This window comes from Amia ocellicauda, chromosome 8, assembly GCF_036373705.1.
Source record: "Amia ocellicauda isolate fAmiCal2 chromosome 8, fAmiCal2.hap1, whole genome shotgun sequence".
Lineage (NCBI taxonomy): Eukaryota > Metazoa > Chordata > Actinopteri > Amiiformes > Amiidae > Amia > Amia ocellicauda.
In genome coordinates this window covers 15637418-15659923 of record NC_089857.1, presented here as the reverse complement: position 1 = coordinate 15659923, position 22506 = coordinate 15637418, and the positions used below count along the sequence as shown (strand labels likewise).

Sequence of the window (22506 nt, the reverse complement as noted above, 5' to 3'; positions counted from 1 at the left end):
GGACATGTTATTCATTTGTACCGCATTAGTGTAGTGCTTGTATGACATTTTCCAGCAATTTGAAGAAAAGCAAGAGTCCTGTCGGGCATCAACAATAGTGTCATAACCTTTTGTTATTTTTCTTGCAGGGGCAGTTTGATGGACAAGCAAGTTTTGTAAGTACCTGATACACTTCTTTTTTCTCCAGTACTACATGGCTCTGTAATTAAATATGCAGTCTCCTTGGACTATAAAGGCATGATTGGTCTCAATATCTGCCTTCCAAGAGTCGTGTCTTTCCTGCTGATGGCAGTAGTCACTGCCAAGTCAAGTCAAGCCTTGGCTGAGAAGATTGGGCCCTGTTTTGTTTTGGTTCTAGGATGTTGCAATTGGTAACCTGAAGATTGGCACCCAGTACAGAGTCAGTGTGGGAGCCTACGGATGGGCGGGAGAAGGTAGACCCAGCATGCCACGTGATGTCAGCACAGCTTCTCAGGGTGGGTATTAAAATTACGTTTTTTACCATTTTCTAGTATAGTAGTAGACACACATGGGGAAATGGGTTTCTTTTTGGGGCATATTGGTTTTATTTGCTCATATAACCATTTAGCCATGTTGAGATTCTCTATTGTTTAGAAAATTAAGGTATTCCAAAAAGATCCAAAGTAATATTATGCATCTCCCCAGCCTAAGTTGCTGCTAAGTATTGGAATTAAGTCTGTGACCAGGTTGAAGTTTTCTATACATGTCAATCTATCTCAATTCCTGGTAAGGTCAGCAACATCAAATTTTACTAAGAAAACTGAAGGATTTGCATTTTAGAGTTTGGTTTGTGCTTGAAGTGGGCTGTACCTGGCTCATGTGTTATATGTTATATGTGTCCTCTTACCTAAGTGATACATTCTGCTATGTTTTTCACTCCTACAGATAAATGCATGCCCCCTTCCCCCCCAACACGGCCTGGGGTTGTGGCTGTGTCTGATACGGAGGTGGCATTGTCATGGAAACAGAGGGAAATTCAAGGCAGTTTACCTGTTCAGTACTTTCTGGTGTCCTATATGAGGTGAGAGCTTTTTGTTGTTTGATGACGGCTGGGTTTCAGACTCTTGTATTCAATGTAAAGCTCTCTTGGGCAGAAACATGGTGATACTGGTCTCGCGTTTGGAAGTAATCTCTTGAGGGGAGGCAATATCTCAGGAATGTTGTAGACTCTATGCACTCAGGGGAGAAGAAAACGTGACACTGTGAACTCCTGCTTTGACAATGAATACAAACTGAACAGAACAACAGAGTTTCCCATCTCTCCCACTGCGCATCAGTTGGGAGGAAGAAAACACCCCACTGGGTCTTGCTTTAATATACAGCACAAGACTAATGTGATCATTCTGATGTCAATATCAGCAGTATTTTCCTCCGCATAAAATGGTAGAGAATCTGAGTTTATTATGGATTTTGTTTTGTAAACATCAGTTATCACTGCCTACTGACCTACTCGCTGCAGTGGGAACACCCACTTAGGTATTTAAAAACCCTGTTTTGTCTTGGGGTCACTGCCAGTTTGTCGAGGGAGTGTAATTTTTACTGAATGCAAGAGCCAGGCAGCTGAGGTATAACCTAGAGATCTGAGCACAAGAAGATTTCAAGTCTGAGGAGTGTGTTCCTCATCTCCAGAACCGCAGGGTCTTCTGATGTTTTTGTCCTGGCTCTTAATGCGATAATTGAGCTGTTTATTCAATGAACTTGCTACATTCTTGCCTCAGAGGACTACTTGACACGACCATCTATGTTACAGATCTCTGTATTACTGGTTGGGATTGATTGGTAGCACATTGACAGCCTCAGTTTGTGAAATGAGGAATGGTTATAGGACACAATCATGCTCCCATACACCAAGCAATCTGACAGATTTTCACCAAAGTCGCTATGGGAACAAGCTTTATGTATGCATCCCAGACTGTGACAGAGTATATATCCTAAAATATTCAAATTGGCATTTCATTCTGTTTAGCTACTGCAGCATGATTGGCGTTCTTTTATTTTATTTTGTAAGATTGATATCCATCTGTTTGAACATTTTTCCCACTGATTAAGTGACTAAGCTCACATGACAAGAAAGCAACTTTCCTTTCTGAATGCATGATGCTATTATTACTCTTTGAGTCAGTGCACAGTATAGTCAGTCAGATGATTAAGAGGATATTGTGCACAAACAAAGAAACAGTGCTGTTTGCTTTCAGCTTGGTTTAATTTCTGTGGTTTTCAAACAGCTGTTTTTGTAAACATGCCACTCCAGTCTGGGTTTATGATTAATAACTCAAACTGCAAAATCTGTTCTGAAAACTAAAGAAAGTGGAAAGTTACAACAGATGCAAGAATGTAAACAGAGACATTTGGAAGGAGTTATTTAACTTTTCTTGTTTAGCCTTTTCTGATGTTGACTTATTTGTGTTTGCATTAGTACTCATTCTGGAACGTGCATCTTAAGCGTTCTAGAAATAGTTTGCCTTCCTAACGTCTGGTTTTAGCAAGGGAGACCTATTGCTTATACAAAATGATGTGCCGAATTGAAAATAAGGGTGATGGCATTTTTCTTTAAAGCGTCTTCAAGGGTTCCGAGTTCCTTCTGGTTTCCAAACTGAACTGTGGGCGTCTGAAGTGATTTGTGGCTTTTGTTTGTCAGCCCTCAGTTCTCAGTTACTTTTTTATTTTTTGGATTAACTGGATGATTGTACAGCTTTTCTTCAGACTTCAAATAAGTTTTTATCTGATGTATTTTTAATCAAGTTAATCAGTCAAACTAATCAACTATATATATATACAGTGAGGGAAAAAAAGTATTTGATCCCCTGCTGATTTTGTACGTTTGCCCACTGAAAAAGAAATGATCAGTCTATAATTTTAATGGTAGGTGTATTTTAACTGTGAGAGACAGAATAACAACAAAAAAATCCAGAAAAACGCATTTCAAAAAAGTTATAAATTGATTCGCATGTTAATGAGGGAAATAAGTATTTGATCCCCTATCAATCAGCAAGATTTCTGGCTCCCAGGTGTCTTTTATACAGGTAACAAGCTGAGATTAGGAGCACTCTCTTAAAGGGAAGACACCTGGCCACAGAAGCAATCAATCAATCAGATTCCAAACTCTCCACCATGGCCAAGACCAAAGAGCTGTCCAAGGATGTCAGGGACAAGATTGTAGACCTACACAAGGCTGGAATGGGCTACAAGACCATCGCCAAGCAGCTTGGTGAGAAGGTGACAACAGTTGGTGCGATTATTCGCAAATGGAAGAAACACAAAATAACTGTCAGTCTCCCTCGGTCTGGGGCTCCATGCAAGATCTCACGTCGTGGAGTTTCAATGATCATGAGAACGGTGAGGAATCAGCCAAGTCACAGTCAAGGCACAGTCAAGGCAACAAAGAAGTGGCTCAAGAAGAAGCACATTAAGGTCCTGGAGTGGCCTAGCCAGTCTCCAGACCTTAATCCCATAGAAAATCTGTGGAGGGAGCTGAAGGTTCGAGTTGCCAAACGTCAGCCTCGAAACCTTAATGACTTGGAGAGGATCTGCAAAGAGGAGTGGGACAAAATCCCTCCTGAGATGTGTGCAAACCTGGTGGCAACTACAAGAAACGTCTGACCTCTGTGATTGCCAACAAGGGTTTTGCCACCAAGTACTAAGTCGAAGGGGTCAAATACTTATTTCCCTCATTAACATGCAAATCAATGTATAACTTTTTTGAAATGCATTTTTCTGGATTTTTTTGTTGTTATTCTCTCTCTCACTGCTAAAATACACCTACCATTAAAATTACAGACTGATAATTTCTTTGTCAGTGGGCAAACGTACAAAATCAGCAGGGGATCAAATACTTTTTTCCCCCACTGTATATATATACACTCACCTAAAGGATTATTAGGAACACCATACTAATACTGTGTTTGACCCCCTTTCGCCTTCAGAACTGCCTTAATTCTACGTGGCATTGATTCAACAAGGTGCTGAAAGCATTCTTTAGAAATGTTGGCCCATATTGATAGGATAGCATCTTGCAGTTGATGGAGATTTGTGGGATGCACATCCAGGGCACGAAGCTCCCGTTCCACCACATCCCAAAGATGCTCTATTGGGTTGAGCTCTGGTGACTGTGGGGTCCATGGTCAGAAACAATGCTCAGGTAGGCCGTGGCATTTAAACGATGCCCAATTGGCACTAAGGGGCCTAAAGTGTGCCAAGAAAACATCCCCCACACCATTACACCACCACCACCACCAGCCTGCACATTGGTAACAAGGCATGATGGATCCATGTTCTCATTCTGTTTACGCCAAATTCTGACTCTACCATCTGAATGTCTCAACAGAAATCGAGACTCATCAGACCAGGCAACATTTTTCCAGTCTTCAACTGTCCAATTTTGGTGAGCTTGTGCAAATTGTAGCCTCTTTTTCCTATTTGTAGTGGAGATGAGTGGTACCCGGTGGGGTCTTCTGCTGTTGTAGCCCATCCGCCTCAAGGTTGTACATGTTGTGGCTTCACAAATGCTTTGCTGCATACCTCGGTTGTAACGAGTGGTTATTTCAGTCAAAGTTGCTCTTCTATCAGCTTGAATCAGTCGGCCCATTCTCCTCTGACCTCTAGCATCAACAAGGCATTTTCGCCCACAGGACTGCCGCATACTGGATGTTTTTCCCTTTTCACACCATTCTTTGTAAACCCTAGAAATGGTTGTGCGTGAAAATCCCAGTAACTGAGCAGATTGTGAAATACTCAGACCGGCCCGTCTGGCACCAACAACCATGCCACGCTCAAAATTGCTTAAATCACCTTTCTTTCCCATTCAGACATTCAGTTTGGAGTTATATATATATATATAAAGTTCAAAAACTTGTGATGTGTTTTGTGATTTTGTTTCTCTGTGAATTTCACACAATTGTATCAGTCCGGGTTTGTTTCCAAGATGAAAAAAGAAAAAAGGTGCATATTTTTGTATACATTATTGAATGAAAATGTGAACTGTGTTGCAAGAACAAACCATGTTGAATTGCACATGATGCCAAACTATTTGTATAAATGTAACTTCCTTTTAAATTAAATACAGTGTTTCCCCCAGAATTAGCATAGGCATGATGGTAAATTGTAGACAGGGGGTTGAACACATGTGCTTGTGTTTTAGAGTCTTTTTTTTTTTTTTTTTTTTCTTACGGGTTGTTCAAGGGGGAAACACTGAAATCATTGAAAGTATTTAAACTGCAAACAAAACACAGTTTAATATCTCCACCCATGGCCTTAGGACTACTGCACACATCCTGTGAAAGATGATCCCCATTCCTCCTGCTGCAGTTTGCAGTGCAGAGAGAGAGGTTGGGCTCTACAGCTCAGATTTCCAGTTCAGTGCACCAGGGTGAAATGATGATAACATGGACAGCAGTAGACTGTCATCCAAAATATCACAATCCATGCAGTCATGACCTCTGGTACAGTCTGTTACTGGGTGAAGGGAGCCCCAGACAACTCTCTACCCCCAGTCTTGTTCAGATTATTTGGGATTTATTCCAAAGGAAATTGCTGTGAATTGCCTGTCCCCTTTTGCAGCTGTGGGGATAGTTAATAATTATGAATAAATATACAGCAGCATCCAGTGTACTGAAGAGGAGATGTCAGTCTGGTAACTATTGTTTCCACAAGTGTTCATCAGAGTTGGAGCAGATGTTGCTCTAATTGCTACCTTGTTGAAAGATCGGGCACAACTCTGTAAATGGGGCCTTATGTTCTAACATATTACCATTTTGCGTGGTGCAAAGTAACAGGTTTTTAGTTCAAGTTTGGAGCTTTCATCAAATGGGTCGTAGGATGGATCACTAAGTGTATCAAAATAATCAGTTAAATCCTCAAGGATTATGTTTTATTTGTATAATTTACTGCTCCTAACCCATCATTTTCTGCTGGCTGAAGCTCTCATCGCCATGGTGATTGACTGTTTTGACATTTTCCACTATAGAGGGAAAACTCAGGTTTGGCACTTCTATAATGGTCACGTCTTCTCAAATTCTCTGTCTGTTTTTTCTTAAGCAGCTACCCCTAACACCTCACCTGACCTCGATCTTCATATATCAATCTGAAATGCTTAACAGCCCTGAAGCTCCACCAAGTTATGTCAACATTAACTACAGTAACCTGGCCTGGGAGCCATTGGGAATGCATCAGTGGGGTGGCTGGTAAAGTGAAGAACACTGCTATTGTAGCCTACCAAGTTTCATAATGCACTGTCCTCCGCTGACCCCCCACCACTGCACTGTGCTGTTATTATGACTTTGCCTGTGTCCCATCATTAGTCTGTCTTAATATATGGTGTTGTGTGCCTGAGTTTCTTCTGAAGAGTAAATGTTTAAATGAGTGTGAAAGTCAGTGTGGTCTGGACCCCAGAGAAATACACTATATACTTGAGTATGCATCTGACTATTGCAGAACTGATTTCCCTCAGGGGCAGATTTTGTTTGTGGTATGCTTGTGTTGTAAACACATTTTAATATAATGTGGTAAACTGACCAATTGATGCTTAAATTGATGGTTATGTGTTTATCAAACAGACAGACATAACCCCACATTGAGGGGTCCTAGTGCTTATTAAGGTCTTATTCTGGTACTGAAACAAGTTTGTTTGCCGGTCGCTGATGTGACAAGAAATGCACTGAACAGTCAACGGAGGGCGAGAGACACAGACGGTGAGCGAGAGTGTATTTGCACAAACAAAGGGGACCTTTGTGTGGTGAGAACCCTTTGGCCAGAGACTTCAGATTTGTATAATTGAAACCTTATGTTCACTACACAGGCAGAGAAAAAAAAAGCATGCAAAAAAAAAGGCCTGTTGACTATTTTAGAAAGCGCTCTGTCTCTGTACAGTCCTTCACAAGGGGACACGGTGCTGTGACTCTGAGATGATGGATGGTAGGAGTGGTTAATGGTGAACAGAAAGTCAGTGACTAGAGAGCTGTGTTAAACACCATGGGCTGGTTTCACAGACCAAGATAGCACTAGTCCTGGAATACCAATTATATTTTGGCTAATCTAGTGCTAATCTAATCTAGAGACTGGTGCTAATCAGGGTCTGTGAAACCGGCTGCATATGTACTAGTTTCAGGTTCATTTTATCTTCCCGTCCTTCTTTAAATCAGTCGGCAAATACAACAACTCGACAACAGGTACTTTGAGATTATTTCTGGCCATGCAATGTCTGTGTGGTTTCTGCCTGTGACCACTGCTGATGCGTCTTGGCAACGGCCAAGTGACAATTTTTTAGTTTCTTATTTACACTAAATTGTTTTGAAGGTAGACGCTTATGCTGACCATGAAAATTAAATTACTAAATAAATAAAATAGGCCTATCGTCAAATTCCTGATAGGAGAGAACACTGAACCAAAGTAAGCAAGTGTCCTAAGGTGTTGAAACCTAAACGACAGCACCATGTCAGAACTTTTCAAACCATCCATGTATAATATAAAGTTTTTACTGTGGCTGGTGCTCAGCATTGATTCTGAATGGACAGACTGTCAGTAGAAACGTTGCCTTGGTCTCCATGCTCTTTGGCAGTGAAGGACCACACGCTTAGTGGGGGAGAGGCCAGTGCAAGCTCTTCACCCATCTGACCTTTGACCCCTGCTTTCAGAGTGTGAGTCAATGTGTCCCATTGTCTGGAAGCATGTGGCAGTCCTTTGATTGGGGACTGACTTTTCCTGGAGGCTTTGTTGAGACTATTGCAGCCTCACATCATAGGGCCCTGGCTCAAAGACATAATAAATGTCTGAAAACCAGTCCATTGACATTGCTGGGTCATTGGGGCCTACAGTGTTTTTCTCTGGCGGTTTTAAGAAACTGCTTGACAATGAAACATCTGAAAAATAATCACCCCAGATAAGAGTCTCGGTGTTCTCATTTGACTAGAGAAGAATGTGACTTGAAAGTGGACAATATCCACTTTAGTTCCACAAGTTAATACCCACATGTGCAAATGTTATCAATGAAGATTCTGTTCATGAACTGCTACGAATGTATAGCATCCATCCTCCTCACTTTGCTGTCATGTCTTACTTGTGTCCTGTCATGTGTGTTGTATGCAATTCTCTGTAAAGTTTATTCCTTAGTTAACATTTTGTCTGATGTATATTAACCAAGTAAGTCAAAAGTAAGTAATCGATTTCAAAAAGACTGTCACCGCTAACGAATTAGCTTGATTTAAGAATCTCAATAATAACTTCAAAGACAGGCAGGTAAGACAGACCTGCAGACCCAAAGTTGATACTCGTGTCAAAAAGTACATTAGAACTGGAAAGAAAGCAGCGAGAGGTTACGTCAGTAGTGTACAAATCTGCACTCTGGGAAACCAGCAGGTAGAGGGCTGCTGACTTAACAAAAAAATAAAATACAGGGGGCAACTGCACACAAATATAATGCAGCAAACGTACTGGGTAAAAAACTGCTGTCTAATGCATCCGTAAAGAGTGAACAATCTGCTGAAAACGATGCACCTGGGAGGGAGGCGTGCTGGTTTTAAGCAACATCCCAACAAGTGTATTGTAAACAACAAGCTCCATTACAAAAAGGGCTTCTGTGGACAAGGCTCATTTTCTCAGGGATCATTTCAGCCCCTGACTGCATTAGACCTTGGCTTAATTATTCAGCTGAATATGTGCGTGGGAGTGATGGGCCTGCGTTCCTTCGGAAGCATATTCTTAGGCCGTCTTTAACAATATCACGCTTTGTCACTTGAAGTCGACTGGGGAAGTTTACCCTGGGGAATTTACCAAAGATGTGTGCACTTTTAATATGGTTTTGCTATGGGTTAGTTTTACTTTACTTTACTTTACTTTCACTCTAGCATGAATAAGCCATGGTGTAACATAGTTTACCAGCCTTAGACATATTTATCATGGTACACCATAGTATTCCCCATGATCCACTGTAGCAAAACACAGTGAAGGCATTTTAAATCAATAGGAATCAACTGTAAAACTATGGTAACACCCCAGTAAAACTATGTTAAAAGAACAAAAATCCTATGGTACATTTACCAGGGTAAGACGCATCCTTTTTAACTATGAAGTCAAGAAAAAGGTCGGGGCATAATAATAATAGCTGGCATTCATGGTAAACACTGATTTGTTTGTTTTGTTGGCGTGCTCTGAAGTTCTGAGGGGGTAAAACCAGAAAAAGCTCTGAATTTCTCATCAGTACAAAGGTTAATTAAATTTCTCTTCATATCTAGCCTCTTGTTTATATGTCTTATTTACTGATGGGCCGAGAGCACAGTTTTCCGTATTGGCTCTGCAGGTTGCCTGGCCCATCCCCTGCTCACAATCTGCTGTGCGATGTTGTGCCTTGGTGAATCAAATTTTCCATTGTCCCCTTCTTGTCATTGTCCAGGTGTTGGTATGCCTGTGCTGGAACTTAATAAAGTAAGCTTTGAAAGAGACAAATAGATCAAACACTTCTTAATAAAAAAGGAACATAAAAGAACATAACATTGTATCAAATTGTTTTCACCTAATTAACCTGCCATTTCTGCAAGAGCACCAGGCAGCACTGTGCATGACATGCATCTATTAAACTAGTTACATTTGAAAAGTTTTGATTTTGAATCTCTGTGTTTATCATGAGGAAAGGTATTGATCAAGCAAATTGGAAGTCAGCTATCATTAAGGTCTTTAACGTGGGGCTAAAGAGATAATGATTCATTTTTTTAAGGTAAAAGAAGTTTTAAGGCACTTTCTTTCAATATGTTATATATAACTATGAAGTCCATGAAAACGAGACATCAATTTCTTGATAATATACACATCTCTGCCCTGATGAACATCCATTGGAATAGAATGGACATTTGTGCAGAATGTTGCATTTACATATTGTCCTGTAAATCTTGAAGAATAATAGAACAAGACAAAGGTGTTGATCTTATATGTGGTATAGGGCTTTATTTTTGTGTTTTGGAATTTTTATTTGAATCTCTCTGTCTGTGCATTAATTTCATACATATGGAACATTTATAAAGGCACTGAATGCAAATCTGTGTAATAAATAACATCAATATGAACCGAGACATTGACAAAGCCTAAATGAGAGAACCTATGCACACAAAAATGTTTTGAAAAACTACCAATAAAGGAAAGATGACAGCTTTCCTTCATTGGTAGTTTTTCAAAACATTTTTTGTTGGCTTTCCTGACATTTCCTTTTTGGGGTCTAACTCCATCGTTTGCCAGGATCCCTGATAGAAACCCAGCATTATTAATGGATGCACGCAAATAAAACGCTAATCCAAAGTTCAGTAAATGAGGAATAATCACAAGTGCAGCCTTGGTAAGCCCAGTGAACTAGCAGTGATTTTTGTTTCTGTTGAAAGGAGATAACAGCTTGATGTTTCCTGTGATTAATGATTAAAATAGTAAAGAGAATCTGTCAGAACGCTGTAGCTATTACATAAAGATATACAGCTCAACTCATGCACTGACATCCAGATGGACTGGTTCAGAGACAATGCGTATCTTTCCCTCTGTCACAGATCCCTACGATGATTCTGTTGGTTTGTATACAAAATGTGTACTAATAAAGAAAACTATCAAAAGCATTCGTACATTTGGAGGCTTAGGGGCAGTAAGGAGAACTGATGCTTCTCTAGCTGTAAAATCTTAACTTGTCAGTGTTGCACTTCACAAATCTATAGTTCATCACTGAACGTCAACAAAGGTTTAAGTTTAAAGGCAAATCTGCCAAGAAATAACCAAGAGTTTTTTGTTTTTTTTGTAAAACACTTGAAATTGGTGTGCTACAAAGAACAGGACCAGAGAAGTCTGTTGATCTATGTCTATACAGTACACCCCCACACTCATACCCTGTGATCCCTGGCAGTGCTTTAGAGAAGTCTGTCACAGCTGATTTATAGAGTGCCAGAATCTGTCCATATCTCATTGGGAAGTACAGCCTGGCCTTAATGGGCTGCCCGCTGGTATACACTACAGAACGCTGGCACTTTCTTTCAGCAGGGCAATTTTGTTGAACTTTGAGCTGGTGGGAGTGAAGTCACAGTTGAAACCTCTCTCCCTATCCTGTCCGATCAATTCACAGCGAACCACAGTTCCGCTCAGAAACACACTAAATGTGCTACTTAGTCAGGAGAAAACACAAGACACCTTAACCAAAGCTTGGGCCCCACACTGTGAACTGGCAGCCTCTTGCTTAAAATGTTCCACAGATAGCTCTTGTCAGTAGTGGTCTGATTTAGATTTAGATTTCCCTAGCTAGGTCGTTTCGATAGGCATGTATAGTATTCAATTTATTTTTTGATTTTTCTATGAGTTCTTCTGACAGATGCTACCAGTTGTTTCCAAGGTCTTTCCTCTTTGTAAAACTGTCCTAGCTGCATAAAGCACATTTGTTCCATCCTGTCATTTGCACATTTGTACTCATCTGCTCTCAGCAACCACATGCTTTTTGATTGTTCACAGGCCAGAGCTGGACACAGAATGGATGGCCATCAAAGAGCCAATCGAGGCTAACTCCATGGTTCTGAAGGGGCTCACCCCAGACACACAGTACCAGTTTGTCGTCCGAGCAGTCAATGCCCACGGGGTCAGTGCTGCCAGTGAGACCAACGAACCCGTCAGGACCCTCAGTAAGTAGAGTGCTCAGGAAAACATGAAGCTTGGTAATATTGTGTGAGAATTTTGATCCTTTGTTTCTGGCCGCAGAGTTGCAGGAAACTGGGGGAGATTACTGCACCAAGGCCAATGTCTTCAAATATGTGCAGATGCTGAATAAAGCCCATGATATTATTGTGCTTTGAAATCTGCCTGCTAGTAAGCAGTGACCTTTGTTTTTCGGAAGCTACACAGTTTATACACTGTTTTTCAATTTCCAAACCATGCTTGGCTTTTCCAGTTGGCTCAGTGATGTATGTGTCTGGCTCCTTTCTCCACCTAGTGCCCGGGTGTGTTTCTTGATTAGCTTCTCAAGGACTTTATCAGACGCCCAAACAGGAAGGGCAGGGTTAAGCGAACCTCTATAATAACAATAACAGCCCAGAGACAAAGTGCTTGTGTTGACTAATACAGTGAAACAGACTTTCTATTCTACTACATTAATGTGCTGTATGACTACAGAGAACAACGGAGGAAAGTGAGGCGCCTTCAATGTATTCTAGAAATGTGTTTTTGTCCACAGAAAAGAGATCAAACGTACCTGGTTTTAGGTTATCATTCTATGTGACATGTACAAAGAGAATCCTGTGGTAGATCTAATATTATTTCAGCTACCTTGCTCCGTCCTTGTGTCTGTTTGGATTTAGGAGGCAAGGAGAGAGAGGGTTTTGCTTTGTGACCCCAAGGTCTAGCTTGGCCCAGGAGATCATTTCATTCTGAAATATTAAAAATATCCTTCAAGGCTCCCGTATGACTCGCTGGTATAGGCTTTTGCAGTCTAGCTGATTCAAATCTGCAAAGTGCCATTAGCTGACTTAGGGACGGAGCTAATTTGTCTGAATGCTGGCTGGGACTGTGTTGATGTGAAGCTTAATTCATATTACAGTACTGCCTATGGAATCCCTTTTTAAAAAAATGATAAAAATCTGTCGGCTCCTGTCATGCATCCTGTGGGTTGTTTAAGTTGCTTTGGATGTAAAGTAGGTGATAAAGCAGTGCTCATCTGTCCATCTCTATAGATTTCTGGATAGACAGTAGGACATTTAGTGGAAATTTGCTTGAAATTAATGTAACCTCTTCTAAATGTTTCCCATAAAAGAAAAACATGGCTTCAGACACACAACCTGTGACCTCAAAGAATGTTGTCTGGGGGCCATCTGACCTACTTTGTACAGGAGACATCATCCCTGTCCCCAGACCCTCCCCTTTTTTCCAAATGTCAGGCAACCAAGCTTAATAATCCATTTATTTTACTCATTAGGGGACAGAGGGGTTTTATTGAAAGTGTTAATGAACATCTGCCATTCAGGGAATTTAAGATGTTATGTGGAATGTGGAAAACAATTAGTATACTTCTAGATTTGAAAACCTGTATATTTATTTTCTGCAAGGAGAAGCAAGGGGGGGTTAAAACCGATGGTTAAATCAATAAGCTCCTGAACTGAGCCATGCCCTGTAAGCATGTTGGAAGTACAGGTTAGTGGGTGGAAACTTTGAACTGCTACAGAGAACATAAAGAGTTAGTCATGCCTGAACATACAACATAACTTCCCATAATTGTGGAATTAGCAATTAAGAAAAACAACCAAACAGTAGCTTAATACTGAAGCAGGTCAGTGTGCTCTATGTGTGCAGTCTAAGGAAGCTTAGCTGATGAGTGCTGGTGTGTTTGTGGTTCTCTGATGAGGGCATATTGATTATTTACAAAATTAGCTGTTTGTGGGGGCGGGGGTGGACAGAATGAAACCTCAAGCATTTGCCTAGACCCAGACCCTGAGGCAAATCAGAAGGTAAACATTTAAGCATGTCATCAGTGGTTTCTCCCAGCTTAAAAGTCTATTGATTCTTTCTTGCAAATTGAGAGAGAAATATCTGTTCTGAAGAAGGCTTCTTGGGAGGGTTGTGAAGTTGCCAGGAGGTCAAGGTTGGAGCCCGTTGGAAGCGCCATGATTTACCCCAGGGGAGGGGATCAGAGCTGTAGTAATAAGAGGGGAAAATAAGAGAGGATTTAAGTACTAAGGGATCTTCATTCTCACATTTTTTTTTTTTTTTTTTTTTGTCTAGCCCTGCTTATCAGAGCTCATCGTCTGTTATCGGTACAGACAGTAAACAGCAAAAGGAGGTGGAGGCAGGGGGCAGCCTGAGCTCTTTCTCCTGCTGCAGCAGTTGGAGGGTTAACCAGAGCTAATTTAATTAAGTGTTAAATCCTGGTAATTTAGAGAGGCCACCACTGCGTCACAGACTTCCTTCAGCTAGGAAAATCTGGTTATTACCCATTTACCAGACAGGATTAAGAGAGAGCAGGATGGGCAGTCTCCAGTGGAGGATGGCCGGCTTCAAACATCCCCCCCATCCCCCCCATGGTGTCAACCAGAGCACGCACACTGCATGGGTGGTTGCAATCCAGATCACCATAACGCACTTGGAAATACACAACTGCTGCCCTGGTTTGTGGTGTATTTATAGAACAGGAACTCGCTACCAGACCAGGCAATATTAAAATGAAGTGGTGGATTCTATGGTGAGCCATTTTTCACCCACAGTTGTTTAAATCATCTCACAAAAGGAGCACAGAAAGAGGTCACAGAGACTGAGTTATGGGAAAAGCAATGTCTCCTGTTGTGCAATTATATGTTTCAGCTTCCCATTTGTCTGGTTAACACATTCCTCCAGAAATGTGCTGCCCATTTATACTCTGAATACTGTTCACCTCAAATATGTGCCACTGCCCTGAGGACAGTCTGTTCAAAGTTTGTCAAAAGACCACAAGTCGAAGACACCATATCTCAGTTATATATCAACCTGGTTAACAGCTTGTGAGGTGTGTGGTCGCCTAACAGCATCAATTCCATCGGCCTGACATGAATATCACTGGGAGCTGTGTGAATCTGGTTGCATATTCTCGTTGCACCACAGTAGACATCCTTTGACATGTAGGATTTGGGTGACCCCCAGACTATAGTATGTATTAATGTAAACATATTTTATCTTTATCTTTTACATTTCTGTGTGTTGTTAACCTGTTGTGATCTGTTCTTTTCTTTGTCTTGTGGGGTAAGGTCTGTTCCCGGAGCATGGTTTCCTCTATGAGGTCAGAAAGTATGGGTACAGATTAGCAGGTATTAGCATGAGGAGATGCCTCACCTCCATCTACATCCTGTGCTGAGCGTGCCTCATCTGTTTCAGATTGCATGACTCACTGCTCACCCTAACACAGATAAGATTGCAGGGGCTCCGGCCTCGTGTCATTCCCAGCACATAACGTGTGGCACATTTATTGATTTATTTGTTGTATATAACAACACCATATTTCTATGGTGGACATTTTTAAATTTCTTCTCCCCTCCTCCTGCTGGGGTGATGTGATCTGACTCACACTCTTCAAATTTCAACATGTGTTCCGCTTGGCTACATCTATTAATTGTATTTAATTAATTAATTAATTATCTTCCCGTTTGAGTCATTATTCTTTTTGGTTTCCTCTTTTCTTTCTGAATGAAATGAAATGTGATATTGTCAGACCACATCTGAATCAACGTGGAAAGAAAATGTTTCTCCCTTTTGCATGATGTGCTGTAAGTGTTTTTGGGGATTGTCTAAATTTGGTTGTGGCTAACATGATGTCTTGGGAAAGCTGAATCACAGGGCTTAATAGACCTAGTTGCTCTTCAGAGAACATTACAAACATTTCCACCCATACTGAGCTAATCAAAGTGGCAGACAATAACGAATAGCTAATAAGTTAATAAAAAGCAAGCTCGAAAAAGAAATGAAAATGTTTTTAATTCATAAGAAAGATATAAATTATACATGAAAACAAAACCTACCTGTGTAAAGTACACACAGTGTGAGCCTTCCCACAGCACGACTGACCCACTTTTGCAGAGTTACTGTTTTACATTTTGGGTGGTTTCAAACAATAATAAAACTTGAATGGTGAATGGTTTCCAGAAGCTATGAAAGCAGTGACTCTTTATATAATCTGAGACATGGAAGTTAAGTTTCCAAAAAAAATACATAGTAGCCAGGTCTACTCTTTAATGTGTTGTTAACAGAAGTGTCACTCCTAGCTGAGAGAGATCAAAAATCTCACTTTGCAGGGCTGACATTACTTGTGGATTTCAGGTTTTTCCCCAGGGTGTGTGTTTCAATACAGAATATGGCTTGATTATAATGTCTTCCAACACAAAAGCAATGGGGTAGTTTTTTATATGCATTTGGATTATGATCGCAGTGGTTGCGTTTCAGACATCTGTGTCTGCTGGCCAGGATGGCAGTCCGTACAGGGGGAGTTGTTGAGTGATTATGCAACTGTCACGTTACCCAAATAAATCTGGGTTATTGCAGTGATTAATTTTATCGCGCATGAATAAGTATCAAGCTCCATTGACAACAGCGAATGTTTAATTTCTAGTGTGTTAAAAGTGTGTTAAAAATACCAAACTGTATCTTCAGTGATGACTTGCCTGGTTATGACACATCTACAGTCATTATCACAAAATTGTGCAACTTCAAACATGTACACCAGAAATACAGTGTCATCTGATCTCAATGAGGAGTTGGTGATGTTATAAAAACAACGTAGCTGCAACATAAGAGATGTTTAAAGGCTCTGTAACCATCATGGATATGCTTAGGGCTGTGCTAAAAAAATCGATATGGCAATATATCGTGACATACTCCTTGCTGATGAGCGCATCGCTGCAGATGCTACTGTATCTGTGACGGGACTTTTGAAAAAGAAACATCTAGACAGAGTGCACACATCTGAGCATGCACTTTCCTTCCTCAAAGGGAGAACTGAACATGTATATTATCATAACTTGCTATTAAATCAATCGTACATGACTGATATACTAAAATACTGATATGATCAATATACTCAATGTCTGTGTCAATAAAATTACTACTGAACAGATTGAAACGTGTCTGCAGTAGCCATTCAGGGTTGCCAGATTGGGGGGACATTGAAGCCATGGGGTGAAAATGGGGGGAAATGTTGCATGGGGGGAAACGTGGATTTTTAGCACCAGTTTGGGGGGAAATCAAGGAGATGACCTGGCAACATTGTAGCCATTTCTTACACCAGGCAGCACCCCTCCTCTAAGGGAAAAGTCCTACTATGATTTGACAAATAAACTGCAGATCAATTTTCACTAATATGGGTCTGAATGCGCTATTGAAGTGGCCCAATATAAATAAATAAAAACACATTTATTCCCTTTACCTCATGTTTAAAAAAGGTAAATCAATCCGTGCATAGCCGACACTTACATGATATATTCATGTGCTTGTCTATATTACATATCTGTAGTTGTTTTTAGCAAATCGGATGAGGCAGTTATGAGCGTGAAAATAATAGTCGCACCGGTCAGTTTGTGAGTATTTTTGCCCGAGTCAATCTGTTCACACAGGGACCCCAGTGCACTGCGGGCCAGTGTCCAAACCCGTTTCAATTCAGAGCACTGGACCTGTACAGAGTTTAATATACTGTGGTTTTATTCAAAACACACATGTTCAATGCAATAATAATCGAAAACATTTATTCCGATCTGAAAAAATATGAATGTACGCATACAATGTGACCTTTAATATTAATAAATTACAGAATCTACCCATACGTTCCACATGCCTGTCTGTAGCCATAATAATGGCTAAAAATAACGCACCCCACCCTGCTTTCCTTTTGATTAATAAAGTGCAGTAATACATGCAATGACGGAACATTTGATTGTATGTAATACATGTAACTAATGGTGTGAACATGTATATTCAAATCATCCAAATTATTTTCTTGATTTAAATGTATCACTATCGTTAATTTAATAAATTAAAGGTTGTTTTACATTGGCCACGCATGCTCAGCATTGCGTAGAAACCTAAGAGACAGAACCGGAAATGGGGCGGGAAGTTTTGTATGTCCGGGAAATTGTATCCTACACCGGAAGAAAACTGAAGCACGTGTTTTGATGAAAAAGCCATCTTTGTAAGGATCTGATGCAATTTTTGAAAAAAACTTTAATGTAGAAAATTAAGTTAGGTCAACATCTTTATAATAAACAACTCGGAGGGTGTTCTCCACCGCTGGAGACATAGTTACAGCCCAGAGAAGTGCTTTGAAACCTGAGCATGTTGATCAACTGTTTGTGCACAAAAATCTGAAAACATGTTAAGCCTTAGCTGCCAGTACAAGGCTGCTTTTAAGTTTGTTAAAACAGTTTTATTATTACTTTTTTATATAAAAGAATTGATATGTCAGGTGGACATTCTTACAGCAAATAGAAGTGCACTTAAAGTCAAGTGAAACCAGAATATTACGGTTCCATCTAAAAACTAAAAGACAGAAAACAGAAAAGGCCATTTTAAGTTTAAAAATTAAAGAATATTTTATTTGGATTTATTATTTTTTATTTGATATATATTACTGTTTATTAGAAACAGAATATTTTATTTTACTTTTAAGATCTCTGTGGGACTGAACTTGAAGTGTTTTAAGTTGTGCGATCCTTGAGGTTTTGCCTTCGCTTTATACAGAACAATAAAGTACAGGTGTTGTAGTAAATTCTGTGTAGGACATAGTCATTATTCATATACGTATCGTATAATGGGCTCTGTATCGTGATACGTATCATATTGTGAGGTTGTAGGCAATGCCCAGCCCTAGATATGCTTCCATCACCTCCCTGAGTAAATTCCATCTGTCATGTTAAATGTCAGACGTCCGTATCTATATATGAAGAAACTGTAACAAGGTCAGGTTATGACATCCCTGGTGTCTCATTACTGGCACACATAACACTGTTTCATTTATTTAGTTACTATCTATGTGGGGTTCTGTCGTGAATGAAAATGAAAACAGCCAAATAACAACAAACACAATACAGTAATTACATGCACTATGCATGCTTGTCTTACATAGTTAATTAGTGCAGTTTACAGGAGTAAAGATGTACATTACTGTACATGCTTCTCTGACTTGTCTAGGGAGATGATACACACTGTCACCTCCATCAACCACATGACCATCCCATGTAACAATTCATTATGTCTGATACAACTTTTTCTTAGTCATGATAAAGATGGTGGCCAGTTGTCATGAATGTCAGCATTGTCTTCCACAGGCACTGATGAGCTGGGGAGCGGACAGTATAGACAGCGTTACATCGCTGACACCAAAATCAATGATGAGGATGGCTTTGAAATTGACGACTCTGACTACGATATCTACATAGAAGAGGTGGGCCATTTTCTCTCATAGTCCTTTTCTTGCTGTCTCTTGCTGTATCATTATTGAGAACGAACCAAATTGATATTATTCCCACACTCCTTTTGCAGCTCAAGCCCTTACCTGCCATCAAAAGTGACAACAGGAAGTCCCACATGAAGTCCAAGGCCACACCCGCCTCTCAGACAGGAATGGGGAGTTTGATGTATGCGGTGACGTCAGAGCCTGCTACAACAACAACAACAACAACAACAACAACAACTACTACTACTACCACCACCACTACTACCTCGCCCATCACCATAACTACCTCAACAACCATCTCCCCTCTAAGGAGAGGCACTGTGCCCAGGCTGTATGAGCTGCCCTGTGACGAGATTGTCTGCCCGGCTGACAGTTTCTGTGTCAATGACTATGACAGCGGAGGCTCTCGATGCCACTGCAATCTGGGCAAGGGAGGGGCCTCCTGTTCAGAAGGTGAGAGCGGCCATAGCTGTGACCAGATGACTTGCATGAATGGTGACCACGAGGCTCCATATTCACGGGAGCGCTTTGAGACCAGAAATGAACGTAATAGTTCAATTGGTAAACATTATAATGCAGGATTCAAGATACAACAACCAAAGCTAACAAGTGGGTGGATTACAGTACAGTATGCTGGAGCAGTGAAACTGTAATCAGAAACTAGACATATAATGCTAGTAATCTGATTGGCTGGTAGTGTTAAGGTTTGCAGGGCTGGTGATCAGTTTTTAGGCTGCAAATTACACACATGGATCATCTTTGCAACCCACGACTGGTGTGAGTGCTGCTTTCTCGGCTAGTCCTAATCTACCCGAGCTGCTATTTTTTAATTGAAATGGAATGGCGTAAAACACCTTTTTGTACCAAATTAGCTTCTGTTCTCTGAGAAAATCTGCAGCCAGTTTCCCCCCCCCCCCCGGGAGCTAGCAGTAATAGGGCTGTTTTCACAACCCCCTGTCTCTGACACTTCTGAAGAGAGTTGGATTTTCAGCCCAGCCCGGTAAAGGGAAGAGGCAAATCCCCATCACCCATCCTTACTGGAAGTGTCCTTCAGAGGATCATCCGTAACTTCCAGAGCTCAGTGTTAAAGCCTCCCAGTAAACTAATAGGACACCAGATTGGATCAGCTAATGTGGAGGTTAGATCAGATCAGCAAATTTTGCTCTGCTTCAATCTTCTGACTTTTAGCTCTTCATCTACCCTGAGATGGAACGGTAATGGAATTATAGTCGACTCTTTTTACTTTCTTTTTTCCTCTTCATGTGACCCAGGGATCTTAGTCTGAACTGTCTGAAGGTCAGTGTATTGACCTAGCTAAAGTTTATTCCACACAGAGGTAAATGGGGCATTTTCGATCACTGTCCTGCAGATTAGAAGTATAGTGATCTATTAACTAAAATGTGCAATTAATTCAAACTGTTAATTTTACTTAACATTTTCAGTTAAGTGATTTAGTCTTAGTGCCTGTTTTTAATGTAGCTGAAGATTTCCTCTTCCATCGTCTTACATAATAAACACTTCGTATGACATAGGATTCTGTTAAAAACGTGACTGGGGAACCTCAGAGAGACTATTGATATATAAATCACAAAATTTAAATACTTTTTATTTTAATAACAAAATATGTGTGCAGGGACAGCATCATTTGCACCTTGAATATTTCTCAAAGCACATGTTGTAACTGGCAAGCATTAGTGCATTTTAGTTTTGTCTCCCGTGGGAAAAAAAAAACACTGTAAACTTTCTCCTGTCCGTTGACTTGATGTGTGAGGCCATGAAGGGTTAAACATATTCCTTTGCTGGTAACTCAGTGGCTTTGCTGTTATTTTCCTGCTCCTCTGGGGAGGCAAACACCCTCAGTAGTAAAGTTTTATGGGCCGCGCATTAATCCATAGAGGAGGCAAATCAATATTGTGTTAAGCGCGGATTGTACGTTCCTTTTTTTTATTGTTCATGAAACACAGCAGAGAGCTACAGTGCAGTGACCTTCCCTCCGGCACATCCATTCACATGCTGAATGATGCATTAATTTGCCCGCAGACAGGGCTGTTATTTGGGGCTTCCTCCTGAACATCGCTGCTTACTCACTCTTCACTCCAGCCACACTCACCCCCTTGCCCTCTGTGCTTTTTTCCCCAGCTGGTGCCCTGCGAAGTTAAAACCCACTAAGTCAAATTGACAGGGTGTTGAGTAACGGCCAAAATGCACTGAATCCCACAAATACACTTTCACTTGTTTCTGAGCAACAATATGCATATAGCAAGCATGATTCAATTTTTATAATAAGGAAGTAATCTAAGCATCATAAATATCATTCTTGTTCTTGTTGTCCACATGTAGGTATAATATATTTCTATTAATCTGTCCAGCATATCTATCGATAGTTAGATGTTTAGCACTGCATGCTCATATCCTCTTCTTTGTAATGCTATGAACCTTCAGAAATATTGAGTTGAGTTTGCTCTACATTTCTTTAAAACCAAGCAAATAAAGTATTTGAATCGCCTATTAGTTTCAAGTGCCAAAAGAACTATAACGTAACAACATACCTAAAACATCTTTATTTATAAGTTGTTTGGCTAAGTGTCTGAAAAGCCAACCTGAGAAACTGAAACCTATAGCAGCTCAATTTGAATTCAAAAATTTGAACTCTTTGAATTCACAATCAATCGCATGGATCTGTTTCCTCAGGGGTTCCTGTCCAGTATCCAAAGTTCTATGGCTTCTCCCACATGACTTTTGACCCGCTGAAGAATTCCTATCAGACATTTCAGATAACCATCGAATTCAAGGTGAGTGCCTGGTCTGCTCTCTCTGCCCTGCAAAGTAAACACCCTCCCTGTAGAAACAGGCGAATTAAACACTATAATATTAGCAATTTCGTGCTCTATAATGAGGCTTATCAGTAGCTTTCCATGGAAATCCGTTCATATTGATTAAAATAAAAAAACACAATGCTTCTCTTACACTTTTCTGCAGATGACCGTTGAATGATGTACCCATTAGATTTTCAGTACAAAATAGCAGACTAGTATTATTATTATTATTGTGGAGGGGATGATTTGAAGGTGTGTTGTTTTCAGAGGTAAGTCTGTTTCAGTCTCCCAGAACAGGGATTATCTTGTGCTGAAAAAGTAAGCCTCCACTTTGGTAGTTTCACTGAGGATCTCAATTCAGCCGAGAGATAAGTGTTGCACAGCACAGGGCCTTTCCACATAAGCACGGCCTATTGTACCTGCCTGATATGTCCCTACGGCTTGGCATCTATGCAGAGAAAATGATGTCCTCCTCCTCAAAGAATTAAAGAGACACATTCTTTTGTGAAACTGAAAATAGAATCTGTTGTGATTTTCAAGCCCCATGAATGACAACCTGGAAAATTCCTATTCTGTGTCAGCCAAGAAAAAAAGCAAACAGAAAAGAAGTATGTCAGGGACTGTGTACAGCTTCTATACAGAGAATAACGTACCAGGCCGTGCTTGGAGTGAATTCTTTAATAGGATTTAAAGGCCAAAAAGACTCTGGATAACGTATAGTGAAATTAGTGGAAACTCTAGTCATAAATCTGAAAAGTAGTTCAGTGC

The 22506-nt window shown here is 40.5% G+C and overlaps 1 protein-coding gene across 2 annotated transcripts in view; it reads left to right on the top strand.

Moving 5' to 3' along the window:
* The window catches only part of egflam (EGF-like, fibronectin type III and laminin G domains), a 49478-nt gene that overhangs the window by 11645 nt on the left and 15327 nt on the right, over positions 1-22506 (top strand). For both annotated transcript variants that reach the window (XM_066712172.1, XM_066712171.1), the window contains exons 4-10: positions 129-155; positions 359-476; positions 907-1042; positions 11482-11648; positions 18795-18910; positions 19009-19375; positions 21614-21714. In XM_066712172.1, coding sequence (XP_066568269.1) covers positions 129-155; positions 359-476; positions 907-1042; positions 11482-11648; positions 18795-18910; positions 19009-19375; positions 21614-21714 — 1032 coding nt within the window. The remainder of the gene's footprint in view (positions 1-128; positions 156-358; positions 477-906; positions 1043-11481; positions 11649-18794; positions 18911-19008; positions 19376-21613; positions 21715-22506) is intronic.